Source organism: Diorhabda carinulata, chromosome 4 (genome assembly GCF_026250575.1).
Source record: "Diorhabda carinulata isolate Delta chromosome 4, icDioCari1.1, whole genome shotgun sequence".
NCBI classification, from domain to species: domain Eukaryota; kingdom Metazoa; phylum Arthropoda; class Insecta; order Coleoptera; family Chrysomelidae; genus Diorhabda; species Diorhabda carinulata.
The window spans coordinates 7,289,733-7,311,695 of NC_079463.1; the positions used below are offsets into that span (position 1 = coordinate 7,289,733).

Consider the following 21,963-nt stretch of genomic DNA (forward strand, 5'->3'; position numbering starts at 1 on the left):
AAATCACACCTCATGCATCGTATTTGTTCTGATATGTCAACATGAAGTAGTCAAAATAAAGATAATAATTTGCCAACAATACACATTCCTATTGTTGATTCCATTGTTGATAAATTAGGTAGAGGATGAACAACAAAACATCTTTAAAATTGTTTATATTTATTTGATCAATACCAATTTATAATTAACTCTATATAAACATATGTAACATTTTAAATAGTTCTGACTGATAACTGCAATGGTGATATCAAACCTTAATCTAATATTTGGTGTGCATTTCAAGCACTTTTAATCATAAACATGCAGCACTCAAATGGTTTGACCTGTCCATAAGTTGCTGTACCAACTCAATTTTATCTTACATTATTTTAATATACTCGTGTTAATTTTTTACAAACTTAACTCTTTCTTGCAAATATACAGTTTTGATTATTGTTTTGTTATGCAACAAAATCTGATCATTTTCCCATTGTGGAATCTTGAAAAACCATTCAAGTTTCACAGATTAGATTGATACAACTCTAGAGTAAATGATTTATTATATGCACATAATGACTAATAATGCAAACACTAGTTTATGGCGGATAATTATCAGTTTTCGCAGTTCATATGGACTTCTCGTTAGATTTAAAAAATTGTAATACTATTTCATAATTGTAATTCTGTAAAAGTTGCTTCAATTTATCTTCGTTTTTCATATTCACGCCTTTAAATTTGTAATAGTCCAAATAAAGATTGCACAGAATTCCTAAGCAAAAAAAAATTGTGAAAGAATAGACATTTTATTTACTAATCACACTATATCGGATATAGTATATCGGAAGCGACAAGTTATTCTAAAAATATTAGGTTAGGCTTCAATCTTCAGTTAGTTTTTATCTTTCCACTACTGACATTTTAGAGAATTTTCAAGCATGCGCAGTATAGAACGAGAGAGAAAATGAATACTGTCGGTACCCAAGAATAGTTCACCAATAGGATTGCTCAATAAACTGAATGTGTCTGCCATGTGCGTGCGAAAAATCGCCATACGTGACGTCACCTGCAGACCTCGACCGGTCTTAACTCTTTGTTGAGCTAGACTATTTGATGAGTTTAAAGGCCAATTTTAACAAAAATACAGTTATTTTTTTAAGTTTTAATCATTATTATGAATTAATATTAATTTAAAATCCAATTTCCAATTATTCAGTTAATTTTAAGTTCCATTTATAATAGGTATACAATGAAGAAAAGAAATTAAAGAAAATGAATTCTTTTTTAAAATGATCTGTATTTGTTCACTTCCTCCTTTGCATTTCGTTTGGCCAGTCTTTCTTCTCTGGAACTGATGCTTGAACTACTAGCTTCACTTGTTGATTTTTTTGAATACAATCCCAAAGTAGGAACAGCGGTTTTTTTCAATATTTTTCGTAGTGGTAAACCTAAAATACATATACATATTATATATATTTATGAACAAATTGAGTTACTAAATTTCATTACCAAAATCATTTTGGGACAGTATAGACTTTGAAAGCTATAAACTATTACACTAAACAATTAAATAATTCACCAACCTAATAATTCATTCTGTAAGTCTCTTTCATAATCCTTTTCTGTGAAATGAACTGAGCAGATGTAGCTAGTATCAGGGTTAAATTTATCTTCCCGTTTGCATCGTAATATCCATTCTTTTCTCATAGTTTGGGAAACAAGATCTTTAGCTTTGGGAAACCGATGAAATATAAAATATTCATGTTCTTGCTGCCTTGTTTTATAGGTATTACCACAACCATACACAGCACAACGTGTACCAGGCATTTTGATTTTTGGACATATACTACATGCACTAAAATCAAACAAACAAAGTTTCATTTAGCAAAAAAAAGTAAAATAAAAATCTAGATTAGTTGCTGGACAAATGCAAACCAACCGACCAAAAACGCTGTTATGATTCGCCCATTTTTTTAATTTTTTATTGTGGTGTATAAAGAATAGAAATTTAAATAAGCCAATTAAATTGTCATTTCTGCTCAGCTGGTTTTCTTTCAGCCAGTAACTGACTTGGATTTTAATTTTTATTTTGCTATTTAAATCCAGCTTTAATATAACAAAACATTTTTACCTACCCTTGAAAGTCTCACAAGATTATTTTGCCTTAAACAATAATATTGTCTTTGTTCACTATTCTCCACATATATAATACACACAAATAATAGTTTTTAAAACGTAGAACTAAGTAAAAAACGAATTTCCAACTCTTCAATCACTTGTACGACCTTTTCGAATTAACAAAAACACAAGCAATACCGCACAGCGTAAATGGTAAACAAGCCGTCGAGGTCTGCAGGTGACGTAAGCATCACTTGACCTTGGCTCAAGAATTGGCGTATGTACGTCTTATGGGATTGATCAATCCTATTGGTGAACTATTCTTGGTCGGTACCATAGCGTAGAGACGTTCTTTCCCATAAGAACTGTACATAGATGTATTACATATATGATTTCTAGAGTGAGACACAGAACTATGACGACTGCACTCACAGTATAGCCAAATTTACAAACAATATAATTTTATCGAGACAAAATAAAATAAAATGGGGCAATTTAGAATCATTGGCAATTAACAAATAGAAAATATTGGTTTAATTTATTTTTATACCAAATTGGTTAATATTGAAACTAAACTGCTAATTATAAAATAATTTCATTTTATAAATTACTCGTATGAGATTCCTATACTAAGATAAAAAGAAACATGACAACATCGTTTGCAATTTTACGCTAGGTGGTGACTGGATACGCGATATTGAATGAATTTATTTCTTGCGACGTTGCTTTCTTGAGACTGTGCAACCTATATAATTATTTTATAAATTATTTGCCTCTTTTAGTATATATCTCATCTTTTTTTTTAAATCAATTTTCAAACAATTATAGTTTGTGGAAAATAGATTTATTTTCAGATTGAACTTCACAAGTAAAAGTGGTTATGTTTGCCGCTTCTTTGGTTATTACGTAGTACTTAAAATATTTACCATACAGTTTCTCGAGGCAGCCGACACCATTCTGAGAAGTTTTTTTGATTTCTTTCTCTCGTTGTAATAAATCTTTATACTTATCGGATAAATATTTAACGGTTTCTTCTTCGGATATTTCCAATTCATGTAAAGCGTTTAACAATTTTACTTCATGAGCACATTTTTGGTGTTTTACTATTTCCTGTTCTGCTGCTTTGATTACAAAATTTATTGATTCGTCGCTTAAAGCTACAAAACAATAACAATATATACAAAGCTTGATTTGAATACAGGAAAATGAAATAATTTAGTGAAACTTACATGTACTGATATCAAGTTTGATTTTCTTCTTAGTAGCTTCATAAGAGATATTTTCTTTTAGTATAGAAATTGTTGAAATATTATCTGAGATGAATTCTGCTTCTCCTTTCCTAAAAATGTGTAAATAAAGTTATTTTAGACAGCAGAATATTGGAAAAAAAGAGTGGAACATAACAAAAATTCAGTATCGGTATGTCTGCAAAAATATAGAATATTTGGAGCCGAAAATATAAATTGACATATCAAAAATATCAAAATGTAAAAATACATAATAAAAGAAATTTGAAATATTGTTAAAATCTGTTGCTGCCAATGTTTATTAACATATTCAACTATAGAAATCATTGTTAGGCTGAATTAGAATAAATTAGTAGAAACTGAAGGACGCAGAAGCGAAAACCTTTCGACGAGTTAACGGCTTTGCCACAAAGAGAACATTCTAGTTATTGTTTATAACGTAAATACTTCAATATCCGAATTTTATGAAAATTGTAATGCTCGTATTTAGAACGGTCATTCAAAAACGAGTCTGAAACTGAATTCGAGTTGCTACAGCGAAAATGGAAGGGGCGGAGATATTGACATATATACCAAAAAATCGCTTATTTCGCACTTATTTCACTATTTTTCGAGAAAAGTATGCGTCTCATCGAAAAACTTAACCCAGACTAGATGTAGATAATTAAATTTCCTTCAACTTTGCCATTGAACATTTTGTCGTACATTGCATAGTTCAGCCGCTAGAGGGCGCGCAGGAGATTTTAAAACTCATTTCTAGAAAACTATGCCTTTCCGGGGAAAATAGTAAATAGCAAAGTTGTAGCATACAAAATTCCCGACAATTTTTGTCCGAACCTTCTTTCTGAATAACTCATATTTTCGCCGCTAAGGATCGTGAAAAATTTTTAAAAATCAGTTTTTCCTATTTTTTCGGAAAATTATGCGTCCTAGGGAAAAAAGTTGAATGGCATCCTTATGGAACATTAAATTTCTCACAACGTTTGTCCAAAATATTTTTTTCAATTCTGGTCTTGTATCGTTGCTGTGGGGAAAATGTCTAATTTGAATGGACTATTTATTGATGTGAGTGGTTACGAATCACAGATGAAGCGTTGACCCTCGACCTTGTGTATTTGACGAGATATTTAATTGGTAAAGTACCGTGGACTATAACTTTCAGCCACTTAAACATACAACAAATTACTTAGAGATCAATAAAAGTAAATACTCGATGTTCACTAAAAACAAGACCAAATATCCTGGAAGAAACGAATGTAACAGCACTTGGTCCATATTACAAGATAGTACCTTCCAGTCCAAACGTATATTTAATTTTTGTAAATTTGATATTTTATCTTTTTTCTTCATGAGTATTTCATATAAACTTACTGATATGTGCATTGCAAAACACTATCCAGCAAACACAATTTAAACGCTAAAATTGTTTTTTCTGTAACTTGAGGTTTTTCGGGAACTTCTGGTAAACATTGGTTGATCCAAGAATGTATTTCACCAAGACTAAATGATCCTTTTATTGCAAGAGTATTGAAAGGTCTAAAAACGTAAAATATTTCTAAAATCAAACTAGATCCAAATAAATTGCCAAAAAACCAGTATTCTTACAGCATACACAACAAAATTGAATGCTGGGCTGAACATGGGCTGAACATTTTTTAGAGGTCGCAATTTTATCTATGGATTATTAAGGGGGAGTCAATACAAGCTTAACCTTTGTGGGATTGTCGCTCTTTTCGCGATATATCTTACAAAAAAATTTATAGACATATTTTGTAGCAAATTGCTTTGCCTACAATCATGTCCATGTGACTTCTTGTCATAAATTCAATATTTAAAAAGTTATGAGCAAAAAAGTGAAAAAATTTCATCAAAAATTTCATATTTTGCGTAATAATTTTTTTCTATTGATTTTACCAAAATATTATGTCAGAACTATTTTGTAGAGGATCACTTAAATTTCATTCGTTTGAAAAGCTGTTACAGCTCTTAAAAGTTGACTGGGTTCGTCAATGCTCATGACAACCCGGCCAAAACACGTTTACCTTACTTTTATGTCTTTTTTTTTATTGTAAACCTATTTTCGAAAATGTTTTTTCAATCCGTACAATTTCACTTATTTATTACTGACTCTTTTCCTCACTACAGAATAATTATTGTTTTTTACAATATTTTCTAAGAAGAGTGTACATTTTTAAAATGTTAAGCAGGTAGAAAAGGTCCGAGTTACCGTTTGGGGACAAATGGACCTCTGCCTTCTACGACGATTATTATTATTTTGCGTACAAACATCAACCGCCTATAATATGGGCAAACTAAAATTCATAAAAATTCCGGAAAAAAAATCCCGAGTTAACTCAAATTGTAACACACAAACGGTGGAGAGCGAGCACGGGTTTATTAAAATTACATGGAATTTCGTACGGGAGATACCAAAAATAAGGCAAGTAAACGATAACGGAAGTCAGTGGATACGAGGGAAATTTGATTTGAAAATCAGAACGTTGATTGATTTCGATAAATAACAATAATACTGTTACATGGGAAAACAGTAACTGCGTTCTATCTTTACAAACAGCATATTATACATTTATGTAAATCTACTGTATGTACACTTTTTATGTAAATCATATTTTTTGTGGATTTCAAATGAGTACACATACAAAAGCTGATTAATGCAAACATGGAACACTGAATTATAATTTTGTAAAGGAATGTTGAGAGCAGAAACTGTATTCCATCTTTTTTTAACATAAAAATTATAGTTGTAAGATTTCGTACCTATTCTTATCCATCTGATATAACCTGGAATGAAGAGATAAAGCCTTTATCTCATACTTTATAACTCTGCTACACTTTGGTTGCACCAATGGAGAAACATATATTTGTAAAATACCTTTTTTGCCTTCGAAGGTACGAATTTTCAAATCTATACGATTTGTATTGATTTGGCATCGATATGTTGCTAGCAGATAATTTTCATCCTGGAAAACCAGATGTACTCGTACTTTCTTGAATTTGACTCAATAAAAAAACGACAAACTTGTTTATGAAATTTCAACAACAAAGATATATAAACACATTTCATAATTAACCATTCTCGTATTTTTAGATTAATGGAAATGAAATGCTTCCAACAAAAAATGACTTAAGGACAATTGTTTATTATTCACTTCATTTTACAGTAGAACTAAAAAGTTGGCAAAGTTGATGTGAAAACAAAAATAAAACAAGGTTGTCGGATATATTTTCTAAATTTACAGCTTACTAAGCTGTAAAACACGTATCAGTTTCGAAATAGAGGAAGAGTATTGTTATAATTTGAAATTATATAAATAAAGTTTTGAAAATAACAAATTAGAACTAATAAATTAATGGTTGAGATAGTAAGGTTATAATTCTATACCTTAAGTTGTCAAGGCATGAGAATAGTGCAAATCATACGCGTAGGAACTAAGTATTTCATGCGAGTTATACACTATACTTTTTCTACGGCTTCACTAGATAATAGCGAAATGATGAATAACATAAACTAGTACAATGAAAATATCGAATATACATTGAATAACAAAGAAGAGGTATATTCATTGTTTTTAGAAAGTTTGAAACAAATATTTAATTATTCACAATATTGACAGTTATATTGTTACAGAGATGAAACGTGATGTTTGCAAACTCTGGGCACGGTAATGACATATTTGTATTTTCTTTTTTATTCTTCAAAATATTTGATCTTGAAGTAGATAGTAGGTTTTCAGAATTAAGAATATTAACTAATGCACTCGTAAATATAACCTTCCGCAACTGTGGTAAATGTCCAACCTCCATGTCTCTTGAATGAGGTGATGTATTTGCCCACATCTATAAGTATTGTTGCTGATGATCTTCTGAAGCCATGAACAGTATGCAACAATAAAATTATAAGTAAATGGAGCTGTCATTTCTTGAAATTCGACATTCCATAGGAGACCTGATTTATTATGTAATAAAAACTACAACTGCACTAAGGAAATCAAATTGAAGACATTCAATGTACCTCTTTGATCTATCAATAACAATTGAGATGCAGCAGTTTTGTATTAAAGCCGTAGAAAAAAATATTGATATACTGCTAAAATTGGAACTTGCATATAAATAAGAATTCGATAAGTTCATTGAATGGATGGAAAAGCAAAACTTGACTGTGCTTGCTTACCTTAAAAAACCTCAAAAAACGAGCAATACAAGACATCAACAATGTGGGTATTTATTCAGCATTGCAATGTTGAGAACAAAGGAGTCGACATAAAATCATTTGTGAAAGTTAATGCATTCATGAAGGCAATTAGCAAGAATGACGTAGTCATCGAGGCATATAGTATTTTTGAAGGTGGTAGCCATTTGTGGTATTTTTGGCTCTTGCAGAAGGCTTGAATTATTACTATTCAACAATCTAAGACAGTAAAAACACGAAGTTCAACGGTTTTTGGTAGTGATGGGATTAGTTATGTGCATTTGGTAAAGTAATATTTACCATTACCCCTCAAAAATGTAAGTAAATATCGAGTTTTCTCATGGTATGATAAGGGGAAGTGCACCAATCAAGGGGTTGATATAAATGCTTTTGCGTTATGTCCCTAGAAAAATCCCATTATCTTAAATTATAGGATCCTGAGAAGTACACGGGACACGATTATTTATTACTATTATTGTAAACAGTGGAATGACAATCGATCAGTTCCAGCAATAGGCAGGATGAAAATCGACGTTGAAGAGAGTGTCAGTAATAAGAAAAATGTTATGTCGCACATTTCAGATTCATTTGAAAAATTTATATTAGAATATTGAATATATAATACATAATATAGTATTAACAGAAAATTTTCACAGCACCTTCATCACAATTGTTTGGATGCCCTCAACCGATTCAAAATGCGTTCCTGTCAAAACATATTTGATTTTAGTAAAGAAAAAGGATGTGTGGCGGACAGATCCGACGAACAGAATTGATGTGGTGATACTGGAATCTTTCTGGAAGCTAAAAACCGCATCTGGCAGGCTCTATTGTAATGCTGAAGAATCCAATTGTTCGCGATATCTCGCCAGAATCTGTTGTCTTTAGTCTGTATCATTTGTTTATACCCAGTGTTAATTCTGGAGGTTCGTTTCGAAATTGTACTGAAATAAACAAACTTCGTTGCTTTCGCTTTTCTGAAAGATTCTTCGAACCATTTTTGTACAGAGTTTCGTGCTGCAAAAGTTTGAATTAAAGTCTGCTTGACGTTTTCTCGGGAGATATGTAGTTCGTCTGTTATCATTAGAACAATCAATCGTCTATTTTGTTGGATTAGGGCACGTGCGCGTTCGTGTCAGTGCTGTTCTGGGCTCACTATAACTTTATGCATTCACGTAATCAGACGTGTTCTGATTTGTTGAAACCTTTGCATTGAATCTTCATTTTTATATATGCCGGAGAGAATAGATGTTATTATTTTCGCTGTGTCATCGTCCCAGTTATCAACTAATATACATGTTTAAAACACACAGCATAGAAAAAACTCATGATTGCACGCAAGTACTAAAATATGAATGGATATATTACCATATTATGCAGTAGAAGTATCTTAGTTTCAGGGTTATTAACAAAAGAATCAGTATACTTAATTTATTTTCAGACGTCTTTTATCGCACTACAAATTACCTGTTTGTCAGAAATGCTGTGACTTACTACGGCAGAATTTCTATCCACATCCATTAGATCAATTTCAGTATTACATTGTAAGAGAATGTTATCTATGGCCGTAGGTACTTCTATTGATAAATTGTAAATTCCAGTGTTTTTATCTAAAACAAACTTAACAAAACACATCCAATATTGTTCGAACTAATTAGTATTATTTCACAAATTAGAAAAATACTGTTAAATTGTAAAGAAACATCCTCACTCCAGTCAATTGTGGTCGAGAGATAAAACAATGAATTTGGAAGTTTTTTTTTAAATTCTCAGTTGTTTGGACTCTAATTTTGATACCGATTGATCTAAATACTAATAAAATTACAGCAAAGAAAAGTACTCAACAATAGGAGTGGGAAATACACTACTAGATTTAAATTAAGCTGATTAATGATTTCATATTAATATATTGTGCTGAAAAAATTCTACACTATATATAAATGCAACTAAGAAATAACCTACAGCATCTTTGACCATGAGTAGAGGAATAGCAGAGACTTCATTAAAATAGATATGTGTTGATGATAACTGATACTTTTCTCGTTCTTTTTGGATTTTTCTTCTAATATCTTCAATATCGGCTCTAAAAAAACAGTTATTTTAATACGTTATAGTATACTTACTAGCAATTCTCACTTTAAATAAAAATATAAAAAAGTAACACGGAATACCGATCTTTCCTGGAGCGAGGTTTTAGAAAAGCGCTTATAATACTCATTTGCACGACAAAAGTATAGAATTTTACTATTTTACGCATTCTTAGTTTCATAAAGACATTAAAATTGAGCACCTAATAACGATATCTCTTGTTAAGGACAGAACTTGTTGGCAGCCAGTTTTCCCGTTGAAAAGAAACTTGATTACTCCTTAAAATGTTTTATAATGAAATATGAAGCTCAATACTTGCTTCTGTTTCAGTTGTCCCCATCTTTTATTCAATAAAAATTGAAATATACTTGGAGTTATAATAAGTTATAAGTGTCAAATGCCATTAGGCCTCATGGCATGTTAAAATACATAAGAAGAATGCAATAGTGTTAATCTTACTTTTTCGATGGAATCCAATTGTATAACCATTGTCCCAACTTCTGTCACTCTTTATTTAACATACTTTGTTGGTTCGATTGTTTGACAGTTTCTATAAAATTTTCTAAGACAATTTTTACTTTTAATCAACCTATTGACTGAAAATTTCGCATATTTTCTCACTTCTGAGGAAGTACATGATTCAATTGAAAACAATGATCTAAAATCCGTATATTGGGTAGCAGAGTTTAGACGAAGCCGTACTGCCTGCGAATACCAGCATCGCAGTGGTCGACCCAATAAGGGTGACAACTCCAGAAATATTGAAGAAAATCTACAAAGCGGTATTGGATGATAGTCGACTGAAGGCTGTGCTCACAATGAAACAAAAATAACATCGTGAAGATGTTTCCATCAAGTGTTCGGCAGTGTTTCATATAAATAAAACCGAAACAAAAGAGCAATCAAATTATGTGAACTTATTGTCGAAGTTTGAGCGAAGAAATCAAGACAAAAACGGCTAAGAATAAAGTGTTGTTTCATCAACGCAATGCACCAGCTCACACATCCTATATTGTAATGGCCAAAATTAGTGAATTAAAGTTTGAAATGCTATCTCGTGCACTCTATTTACAAAATTTAGCCCCCTGGATTATTTTCTGTTCCTAGACTTGAAAGGATTTCCCAACATTGGAGAGGTGATGTCGGTAATAATAATTTTGCGACGCTTAACTATTTTCATTATAAAAATGGTATGAAACTTATTGAACGTCGCTGGGAAAAGTGTATGGAGCTATAAGGAGATTTCGTTGAAAAATGAATATATTTTTTTTCAAAGTTTTCGTGTTTTCCTTGTTGGGCCAATTACTTCTGGGACTATCCTCGTATAGTGAGTTCAGAAATAGTCCGAAACACCATTTTCTAATGATTTCAACTTTATCACATAGTAAATTAGTATCAATGATGATAAATCTCAACTTTATTCAATAGCGGATTTGTCAGCTAATTATTATAAAGTAATGGATACTGAACGATAAACTTTCCTTTGCATTTATGTACCTACATGTACACAATATCTTTTTCAACTTTTTCATCATTAGCGCTTATTATTTAAATTATTCTTAGACCAATGATAATGAGATATACGCAAAAAAAATTCTTTTCCGCTGAATTTTGATTCTAACCAGTTTATTTAATTTTTTTTGAGTTACGGCTGCTCTGAACATGAAGAAAATAAAATTTTTCTTGATTGTTACTTTCCGGTTTTTCATAACGACAGTATGAAGAGGGATGTTTGTAAAAGCAAAATACAAGGATAAATAATGATTTTACTTTGATACACGATATCTTACTTCAATTTAAAAATTTTTTGGCACGTATCAGCAGATGCTATGTATCCAGCTGTAGAATTATCAAAACTGGCTTCAATGACTTGTGTGGTAAGTCCAAAAATCCGTCCGGAATAGGTGACAACTAAAATTTCATCATATCCAGCTGTTGCAATCACTCCACATTGTAATGAGCTGACGCTTTCATTACAGTTCTACAAATATCAATCATTTTATAGTCAGTAGAAAAATTCTATCAAATTTTATAGACGGTATTATCAGTTTGGATATTGAAATTCTAATGTTTTTGTAAATAGAGCTTGGAAGTACACATTATTGACAGACTGACGACTTCAAGCCTACATGGATAGCTACAGGATAAATAGCTTGGCCGTAGCAGAAAGTTCTAAAATAGCAGATTTTTCTCACTTTCTGAGAGTAGTCCCTGTGATGGAATATGGTTGGGCGCTAGTCAGTCGACACCATAAATTCACAGTAATTTCAATCGGCTCAAACACCAGAATTACATTATAAACCTTAAAGACTTGACCCGTGTGCTGTAAACTTGTGCTGGAGTAGATACACCTAGAATAAGACAAGCTAAGTCACACATAGAAGGATCTTTCTCGCCATTCTACTGCTTTATTTAAACCTGCAACTTGAACCTGATCTTTTAACGGGACATCTAAAATGCCATCTCTATGATACAAGGTTACAAAGGCGATCCGGTGTTTGGATGATGAAAAAATTGCAGACCACGTTATCATGAGTAAGTGCTCAGCACTCAAACGTGTCATGTTCATACTCAGAAGCAATCTACAGTTAACCTAGTGATGTTAAAAGTTTTCAGCCAAGATGCCTGATAAGCTTTTCCAAGAACATTGGTCTTTGGTCATTGTAAGTGGGACGCGGAACTATAAATTTGAATTGAATTAATATGTGAACTTGCCATTTTATCATAAGCAGTTTGTTCAGAAAACGGCAGAAATAGTCTTCAAATAATTCCCCCAAACTTAGTGAACTATGTTGAACACATAACCTTCAAACAAGTCATCTACTCTTGGACAATTGCTCGAGATTAATCATCAAATGATCAAGATTCCTACTCAAACCAAAATCTTGGAGCCACGATTTCAGACTCTCTGTATCGAGATGTGTTACATTTTAATGGAGAATGGAAAGAGCTATATTTGAAATCGAAGTTAAATGATAATAATCATCGGAGTGAAGTAAACGAGTTCTTCATTGATTACATAATCTTATGAGTTGATACCCTAAAGTTTACTATTTATTGATTTCAAACGCAAATAAATAATCCACAATAAAAATATCTTACGTATTTATAAATGATTTTCGGAACTTCTAATGGATCCTCAACGTTAACTTGATAAACTTCAATGGAGCCATCTTGTCTACCTATTATTAATTGCTTGATGCCTTCTCCATTTAAATCGTAACTATCCATAGCACATACAGGACTATCGTTTTCAGAATTTGTCATCAACCAGCGTTGAAATCCTTGTAAACTAAAAATAACAATATTTTGCTTTTGTTTTAACACAGCAATTAACCTGTAATATTTTGGTAATGCTGGATTTCAATCTAACTATAAAAAATCAAGTACTTATATACAATCTCTGACAATAAAGTTAGGTATAATATCAACGTCTATCAAATATGATTCAAAGTAAACACACTGGTCTTCAATATAGTCGTGTGCCATAACTATATCTCGCTGAGATCTGATATAATTGTTCTGGAAACATAAGAAAAAGTTTTGAAGCATCATCTCTTTTTTTTGTCAGGAAATTCTGTGCTTATTAGGATTGCAAACGTTTAAAAAGTTTCATATACATTGGAACATACAAAGAAAATTATTTGTTTTCTCTGTTTTTTCCAATAAGGCCATGCAGGTCATTAAATACTTCAAGGCTCCATATTAGGATGATACCTGAGACAACTCGACTCATTGTTAGTAACAATACAAGTCAAGAAATTTGGTGTCATCGCATCCGCTGCTTCGACATAGTTTCGTGAAGTTTCAACACGTTTTCTTCGACGATTTTCAACTACAGGAATTTTCCAAAACGAGCGAACAATTCAATATACATACGAAGGTCACTCTGTATATTTTGAGATATCTACGAAACTAGAGAAGCTAGAGCTGAACATTGCATTTTCAAATGCTACTATCCTTAAGTTCTGTGTTGAGAATTTTACAGGTTGACATTATGAATATGAATCAAAAATGAATAGGACGTAGATTTCTGACAGGATTTTGCTTTAATTATAAGCATGGCATAACAAAAAATTTGGCAAACCTTCAGCAGGCCAACGGAGACTGTGTTTTGACAACAGTTCAGAAGTTTAAGACATATTCAAAAATAAATGAGGCGATTGAAGCTGAACCACGAAGTGATTTCTTGCTTTTCCATGAAAAAGTGGAGATACCGATAGAATCCATAAAAATATGCACTATCTATTTAACAGCATTCTCTTAACTTTTACCCATCAAATATCTTGATGAGTGAATATCAGATAAGAAAACATCACGAAAATTTATTCTTTAAACTTAACAAAAAAATTGAAATAAAAAATTTCACACTTCAAAGGTTTTTTTATAAGAAATCATCACGATTATTTATATAGGTTTGGACATTGGTTTTACGTTTGCCAATATTAAATCTATATTGTATAGTAAGAAGATAGACTTGGAATGGTGTTAACTTGGCCTTTGTCTACTTCGTACGTTTCTGATTTTTTTTAACATTACAGAAATATCTTGACATTTTTTTGAACACCAGGAATTGTAAAGAAGCGAAGAGTTCTGCACGCAGTTATCTTTCACAGTACAGGATTAATGAAAGTATTTAATCTTGAAGATCAACGTATGGGTACAAAGCGATTTGGTACACCCCAAAATGTTGGCAGTCGAAATAGAAACGCGGGGCGACGTCGAGGTCTCAGACAACAAATAGTGTAGTGCTAGTGCTGAATCAAAAAGCAATGGACCTAGATGATGTGTATGTAATGTAACTTTGGTTGTTTTACTGCAAACGAATGAGGGTCTTACCTACGAATAATTAAGAGAACAAAAATAAAGAAAATAATTTGAAAGTATGCAAAAATAGCGAGCTTATCCTTTAGGTTTTTGATACTGTTTTGACTCCGGCTATGATCAGTTCAAGAACATGGAATGATGTATCGACGCCGCTCCCAATTTCGATTGGGTGTAGCGGAACAATCATGTGTTGACTCGACTTCAAGCGACAAGACGCCTCGTCGAGAATTGGTGTGTTTCATTATATATAAGTGATTTGGACCATGCCTCAACTCGACGGTCGAATCGACAAAAGTCGCTCCGTCTGTTTTCAGCCTTAGATATCGTCCGACCGTGGTACTTAATGGAGAGTCCTCGACTCAGCATCTCGTTTCTTTCGGTTTCTTAGCTAATTGTAAAACTAAACTTATTATTCGTTCTAGGATTAGAACTCAGGACTTAAACAAGCATTTTACTGAATAACCAAGCAGATTATCAATGCAAGTGTAAGTAATCATTTCAAAAATTTTGTCATTTGGGCCGTATTGATTTACCAAATTCTATTGTCAGAAGTTTGTGCAACAACAAAAAGCACCTACAGAAGTAAGAGTTTATTTATTTTTACTAAGAACTGTTCGAAGATTAAGCTCCAAGAAACAATATTGATGCTTAAATTATAATAAACGATGTAAGATATCAAACTAAATAAAGGTAGGTATCTAATAGTATTTAAATCAAAGTTACAGGATTGTAAATAGAAGAATAAACCGAGCAAAGCTAGGGAAATACTCATACCGAGACAAGATAGAACTAGAAGAGGTTTTCTACCGAAATGATCAACCAACAACTACCCTATAAATCTAAATAGTAATAAAACAACACCAGCTATTAAAACAGCTTCATCTTCTGATATATTAGAACCAGCTGATTCAAATATAAATTCTAAATGATACAGAATAGAGCAATAACCACCGTGATCTTGAGTAGCTAGTTAAAAGTAACAAATTATTAAACATTTCCTTAATACTGTATCTGTTAATAAACTAAAATTTTATCATTCGTACTATTTTCAACGAAATTTTTAACTTTAGTCATTTCATCTTCTATCTTCATTTCTTTTTTATTACGTATTAGATAGTAAGGAATTAAATTAAACGTGGACAAAGAATATTTTTTTTACAGAAAAACCTTCAGTTCTAATAATCTTCTTTAAAAATACAATTAAGTTTTTAATCAATATTATATCAGCACAACACAATGAGTACTGATAATTTTACATACGTTTCAACATCTAGAACTCCAATACGACCATCAGTTGTTCCAAATAAAACGACAGCGTTTTCTTTGCCTTGATAAATGTGAAGTACCGTTGGAGAGCTCTCCACTTCCATGCTAAAAGTTACTCTTGCATGTTCCAACGCTCTGATCATTCTACCTTCACATGCTATTAATGAAATTAATCGTCGATTCTGAAATATACAGACATCTGAATCTATAGGGTCGTTAATCGGCGAACGTTGAACTTTTTTTTCTAGTTGCCATATTAATACCAAATAAGGTTACCATACAAGATGTTCAGAAAGTAGTTAAACAAATCAAACAGACAATTTTTTAAAGGTAATTTAAATACAACTTTGAATAAGGTTTCATGTACTTAGGATTTTTTCGTCATCGTTAATCTATCCCTACAGGGCTGCTACTAATTTTGAGATAAAAAAATGGATACAAATATCTATAATTATTGTTTTTTAAAATATTCTCCATAAAGATCAATATTTCCATTCCGATTTTGAACAGTTAAAACATAAATTCGATGTTTTGTCTGTTGAAAAACCCTTTTGTTTGAACTGATGTGTAAGAAAACAAATTTTCGTATTGGAGAATGATTCGTCTTCTGCGAATGGTTTCCCTGATTTTGTCCAGCACTTTTGGCTAAAAAATGCAAGAACCCCATTCATATTTGACAGTTTTATCTTGATCTGAACGTTTGCGACCACGTCCAGTTAATCCAAAAAAGTGCTTCGTGCACGAACAACTTTTTGTTGGAATTGGGTCGTCTTGAAAAACCCATACTATCGATTGTTTTTTAGGATTGGGTTCATATGCATATATCCATGATTATGGATAGATCTGAAACCCAATCTCACTGTATGTCTCATGAAGATTTTGCAAGCTTCGATGCAACCGATTTTGGACGACCTTCACAAAATTCATTTTGTAGCGAAGTGCAACCACGATTGTATCATTATATTCGGAAAACCGGGTGGTTCGAGATGGTGCTTTATTACCAAAAATCGAAGCGAGTTGATCGGCACACTGCTGTTGGTTTAATCCAAATCGAAAGTCATAGAAAATTATCGCATGAAAATGTTTTCCCTTTTTTGGCCAAGATGAATGTTTCAAGTATCTGTAAACAACTCAAATGGTATTCGTTTGACAACACGTTCTGAGTGTGTTCATCATGAGGAGAATGCGTGCGAAAATCAATAAATTTCATTGAGTTTTGTGCTCATGATAAAATTTCAGTGCAATACCAAAAGATTACATTGACTCACATTTTGATTATAAAAAGCGATTACGTCAACAATTTTATCCCCACAAAGATACGAGCCGTTGTCCTTACAATCTTTAAAATGTGTATAAACATGTTTACCACATAGAAATAAATCGTTACCCAGCACAAACCTAAAAAAAAATAATAAATTCAATGCAAAAATATTTTCTTTATGCAGGAACTCACATTGTACTTATAGATTCAGTCATACCAGAGTCAAAGGTTAAAAATAATTTTCCTTTTTTTGTGTAACCTTTCACTTCTATACCAGACGCGATGAAAATTTTATCATTTGCTGTACCTAAATAAAAGAAAGTTATAAGAGAAATACGTTTCGTATTATTTGTAGATAGAAATCTAGGAATAAAGCAAAATGAATTCCGTAAATGAATCTGAAAATTTTTCTTTTCATCTACATCGTAATTTTAAACCTTATAAATATCCAGTATTCCAGGAAAACTCTGTTTTGTAAGTCATCATGTGTAATTAATCGAAAATAATAATAAAACTTCATTCATACCGGGCATTTTTATTTATTTTAACAAAAAAGGACTCCTTTTGTTTGTTTTAAGTTTATTTTATACAAAAGTTTAGGTCTTTTATTTATTTTATTTGTGTGTTTGCTTTATAGTTATTTACAAGCTCTTGTCTATAAATTGTAAACAATTTTTTGACATTAACGCCAGAATGCAACACAATCAGGACACAGGAAAATATTTATAATAATTGATACTCCACATTCTAAAACTGAAACATCAACAGAACTGCTTTTGTTTGACAATGACCACATCGTCATCAAGCAATAAGGCACAAACGACTTGTTGAATTAATATTAAGAACTATTAAAATGAAATTTGTATAAATACGATTTTCTTTAATTAATATAAGAAAAAGCGTGAGCTCAGAAAATTATGGTAAATTAAACGTAGATAACTCTGGTTACTCAATATGCTATTTATTTTATGGAATAAATTTTCTAATTATTCGTGAAATTATCTCAATATTCGGTTTGAAAATGATCAGCAATTATCGTTATCTGGACACTATCACTACACCAAAGTCTCTTGCAACTGCTCATTCTACTAACTAAATAGTAACAAGTATAAGAGTCCAATAACCTGCTGCTCCAGCTACTTTTACTGAAACTATTGGCGGTCCTGGAAGAGTTTTGAAATGTATTTGAATATCTTCTTTTTTCACAGAAAACACCTGCAGAATTCCATCGACATCCGCAACTGCAACCTAAAATATTCAATTAGAAACGATGTCCTTTTAGATAATTAATCAAAATTAAATGTTTTCCACCCAAAGCCAAAAAATAGTCAAAAATATTCAGATCAGGAATGACATATCTAGAAACTAGAGAAAACGAAACACAATCCAATCTAACATAACGACAGTAATTTCTGGTTTGTTAATTAGCAAAACATAAACAGACAACCTGGTTTGTAGATTATCCCAACAATGTGTATATAGTTTATAAATAAATGATCTTCCTAGTAAGTGAAAGTTTCTGGAAAAAGTTAAGGGTTAAAGAACTTGAAAGTGACCACTACCAATTGATGATGAAAAGTAATAGGAATCAACATAACAAGCATGCAAACGGACACAAAAAAACAGTGAATAAAAACTTATATACTGTATATTATAAGCTACGAATTAAACGATATATCAAAAAATGAAAATAGTAAAAATAAGATACACCAAGAAACAAGTATGTGGAACAACAAGAATAGTCGAAACTACCACAAGACAACAAATTTTTGTTCGAAGATTATGATAGACTTAATAACTGAAGAACAATTATACTGTGTTGTGGCCAGATCGCAGAGGGAACTTACCAAAACCATATTTTTAAAATCACATTGCTGATTCTTATAAATATACAAAATATTATGTTATGAGTTACAAGATGAATGTTATAGTGTTATAGATACAAAGTTTTTTATAATTTTAATATCGCGTATCTAACGGTACGTGTTTATTGTTAGGGTCAAATTAACACGTTTATTGATTTATCGTGGTCTACAATTTACTATTTTCTAACGACCTTCTGGTTAAACAACCGTCTAAAAGACTACGAAAAAGGAACAAAAGAAGTTGCAGGATTAGTTGAGGAACAGTTATGGCGTGACTTTAGGGAGAAAATAACAAACGCCTACAAGGAAAATCGAAAACTATTGATGAAATTCGTTTTACAGATCTTAAAAACACAATCAACAGGGTCAATAAAAATGACATATCGTTATTTAACATAATTTAGATTAAGGAATAAATAGAAAGAAAAGACAAATAAAATTATATTGTATGCAGATGGTATGATAATAATGGCAGAGCGTGAATTCAATTACAATCTTCAGATAATGAATATGAAAATAAACGAACATAAGAACAAGAAAGTGATAATAAGCAAGCCGAAAGAAGAAGACACATAATATAAAACAAGAAGAATCAAAAATAGGTCAGGTCAAAATTTTAAATCCCTTTGCATGACATTGACAAAAGATAAAAGACTGGAGCATGAGATGAACGAGAAGACAGTGGAAGATTATTCAATAAAATTAAGACAGAGTTTCTGTCCAAAAAGGATTTACCAAAACAAATATAGCCAGATATACGTCAAAAAAAGTATCATATTACATATGATGATTGTACAGAAACTAGATTTCTAAAAAGAAATAGAAAATAAAACAAGATACTTTGGGAATAACATCATGGAAATCAAAACCAATTCAAAACAAAGACGAGGAGAGAACTAATAAGGCTTGGCATGAAGCATGAAATTAAAAAAAAAACAGTCCTTAGATTACAAGAGAAAAACAAGAAATAGAATGGTGAGAAATGAAAGTATAGACAAAAGAGTTTGGTATTTTCTAACTCACCAACATATTTAAACTAACCACCTTACTTTGAGAATGTATATATTTGTGCAGAAATTCTCTTTTCACTGTATCGCTTACATCAAATGACCGCCAAGAAGCCATCGCTCTTAATGAATTTAAATAGTTAATAATAATAATAATAATAGAACAAAGCACGTGAATACAAGAATAACAAGTTAAACTATGATCCAAAAAACACTTCAAACCAATTATAATATGCTTTGAATACGACTCTGTGAATCGCCACAGTCAGCAGTCGAAACCAAACTAGATCTTTTACTTAATTGAAATATTGGGATATTTTGATTTTTTATTGAGCTTACTAAGATTAGTACACTAGCGAAATTCACTAGTTTCTGCCGAGGGAATAGGTTCAAGTAAGAATATAGTATACAATCATATCAACATTCACAGGAGCTGTACAAAGAAGGGCTGCATGGAGACCTCTAGATCAGTGAAACAGTATTCCCAGACTTCCAAAGAAGCTAGCTAAATAGCGGGTTTTCCAATAAGAGGTGTTATTTTGATATTCAAAGAAAAATGCCATTTTTTGAGATAAATGATCGGATGTTTATTTCATTATAAAGAGGAAGGTATGCCGTTAATAATGGAACACAACATTAGCCAAATGGCCGCCACGACTGCGCTTACATGACCATATCCTTTTCATGAAATTTTCCGTAACCAAATTGCAAAGCGGCTGCCCTATGTACTCGATAGCCTCACGAATTCCATCTTTGAGGTCTTGAATCGATGCTGGACTGTTGGCGAAGACCTTATCTTTCACGTGGCACCAAAGGAAAAAGTCGCAAGGTGTTAAATCACAAGATCTCGATGGCCAATTGTAATCACCTCTTCGAGAGATAACACGGTCTGGAAATTTTGACCGTAAAAGATCGATGGCTTCGTTGCTTGTGTGGCACGTGGCGCCGTCTTGTTGAAAGTAAACGTTGTCCAAATCAATACCATCCAAAAATCATTAATCATCTCTCGATAGCGCAATCCATTCACCGTAACTGTTGCTCCAGCCTCATTTTCGAAAAAGTAAGGTCCAATGACACCGCCACCGCCATTTTTAACAATAACTCTTGGATTTTCCGAGCCCCAGATTCGACAATTTTGTTTATTGACGTAACCACCAAGGTGGAAATGGGCCTCATCAGTTGATGATTTTTCAAGGACCCAATCAGCAAAGACACGACGTTGTTGATGATCGGCCGGCTTGAGTTCTTGTGTTAACTGAACTTTATAGGCATTAAGACCCAAGTCTTTATGCAAAATACGGTGTAATGACGATTGTGGAATGGCTAATTCCAAAGAACGACGAGGAATGGACAAACCTGAGTTTTCTTCAACACTTTGGGCTACAGCAGCAATATTCTCAGTTGCTCTTGAGCGACGTGCACGGGTTTTATTCTTCACATCACTAACTTCTCCCAACAGCTCAAATTTTTCCACCAATTTCTGTATTGCGGTCCGAGAAGGTGCTTCACGTCGACCCAAAAATGTTTTAGTTTTACGAACCGTCTCTGCCAAACTTTCACCATTTTCATAGTGAATTTTAATAATTTCAGTGCGTTGTTGAAGCGTGTATCGTTCCATTTTCATTAATGGCGTAGTTTCTACTTGTCAAATGTCAAAAAATGACAGCTTCAAAAGTGATATTTACCGAAATAGCGGGCTGTTCAAAATAACACCTCTTATTAGAAAACCCTTATAATCACATTATTGAAATTATCGCGTTAAGGTAAGGATGAGTGATAAGGTGGTACAAGCACTTTCAGTAGCAAATGTAAAGATTCACAAACATTCATAACAACTATTACGATATTAATCATCATCATTCGTCAAAACATTCTACCGCAAAGAGAAAAAAAGTGTGGTTATGTCAATGAATGAATAACGACGCTAATAACAGAAATAATTCCTTACTCGTTGACATTCTTTTTCTACTGTCCCAGGAATCACTTGCAAACAATTTGGATTAGTTACACCAACAATAGTATAATCCACTCTTGTTAACTCTAGATTATACATTCTGTCAAAATTAATGAAAATAAATCTTATTTCGTAATAAGGGCC

The 21,963-nt window shown here is 32.1% G+C and overlaps 2 protein-coding genes across 2 annotated transcripts; both read right to left on the reverse strand.

The window, feature by feature from the left end:
- Positions 1–142: 142 nt before the first annotated feature.
- On the reverse strand, positions 143–21,963 carry LOC130893074 (Bardet-Biedl syndrome 7 protein homolog). Its single transcript, XM_057798850.1, has 14 exons — positions 21,814–21,963; positions 18,118–18,241; positions 17,186–17,300; positions 17,001–17,130; positions 15,727–15,914; positions 12,742–12,931; positions 11,430–11,620; positions 9,514–9,634; positions 9,019–9,171; positions 6,120–6,322; positions 4,713–4,877; positions 3,324–3,433; positions 3,021–3,251; positions 143–748 (listed from the first exon to the last, which is right to left on the reverse strand). Exons 1-14 carry the CDS (start codon positions 21,916–21,918, stop codon positions 606–608), a joined length of 2,169 nt encoding a protein of 722 aa, XP_057654833.1. The 5' UTR covers positions 21,919–21,963; the 3' UTR covers positions 143–605.
- LOC130893075 (THAP domain-containing protein 1-like) lies at positions 800–2,627 on the reverse strand. The gene is made up of 3 exons (XM_057798851.1): positions 2,112–2,627; positions 1,560–1,831; positions 800–1,424 (listed from the first exon to the last, which is right to left on the reverse strand). Exons 2-3 carry the CDS (start codon positions 1,801–1,803, stop codon positions 1,261–1,263), a joined length of 408 nt encoding a protein of 135 aa, XP_057654834.1. The 5' UTR covers positions 1,804–1,831; positions 2,112–2,627; the 3' UTR covers positions 800–1,260.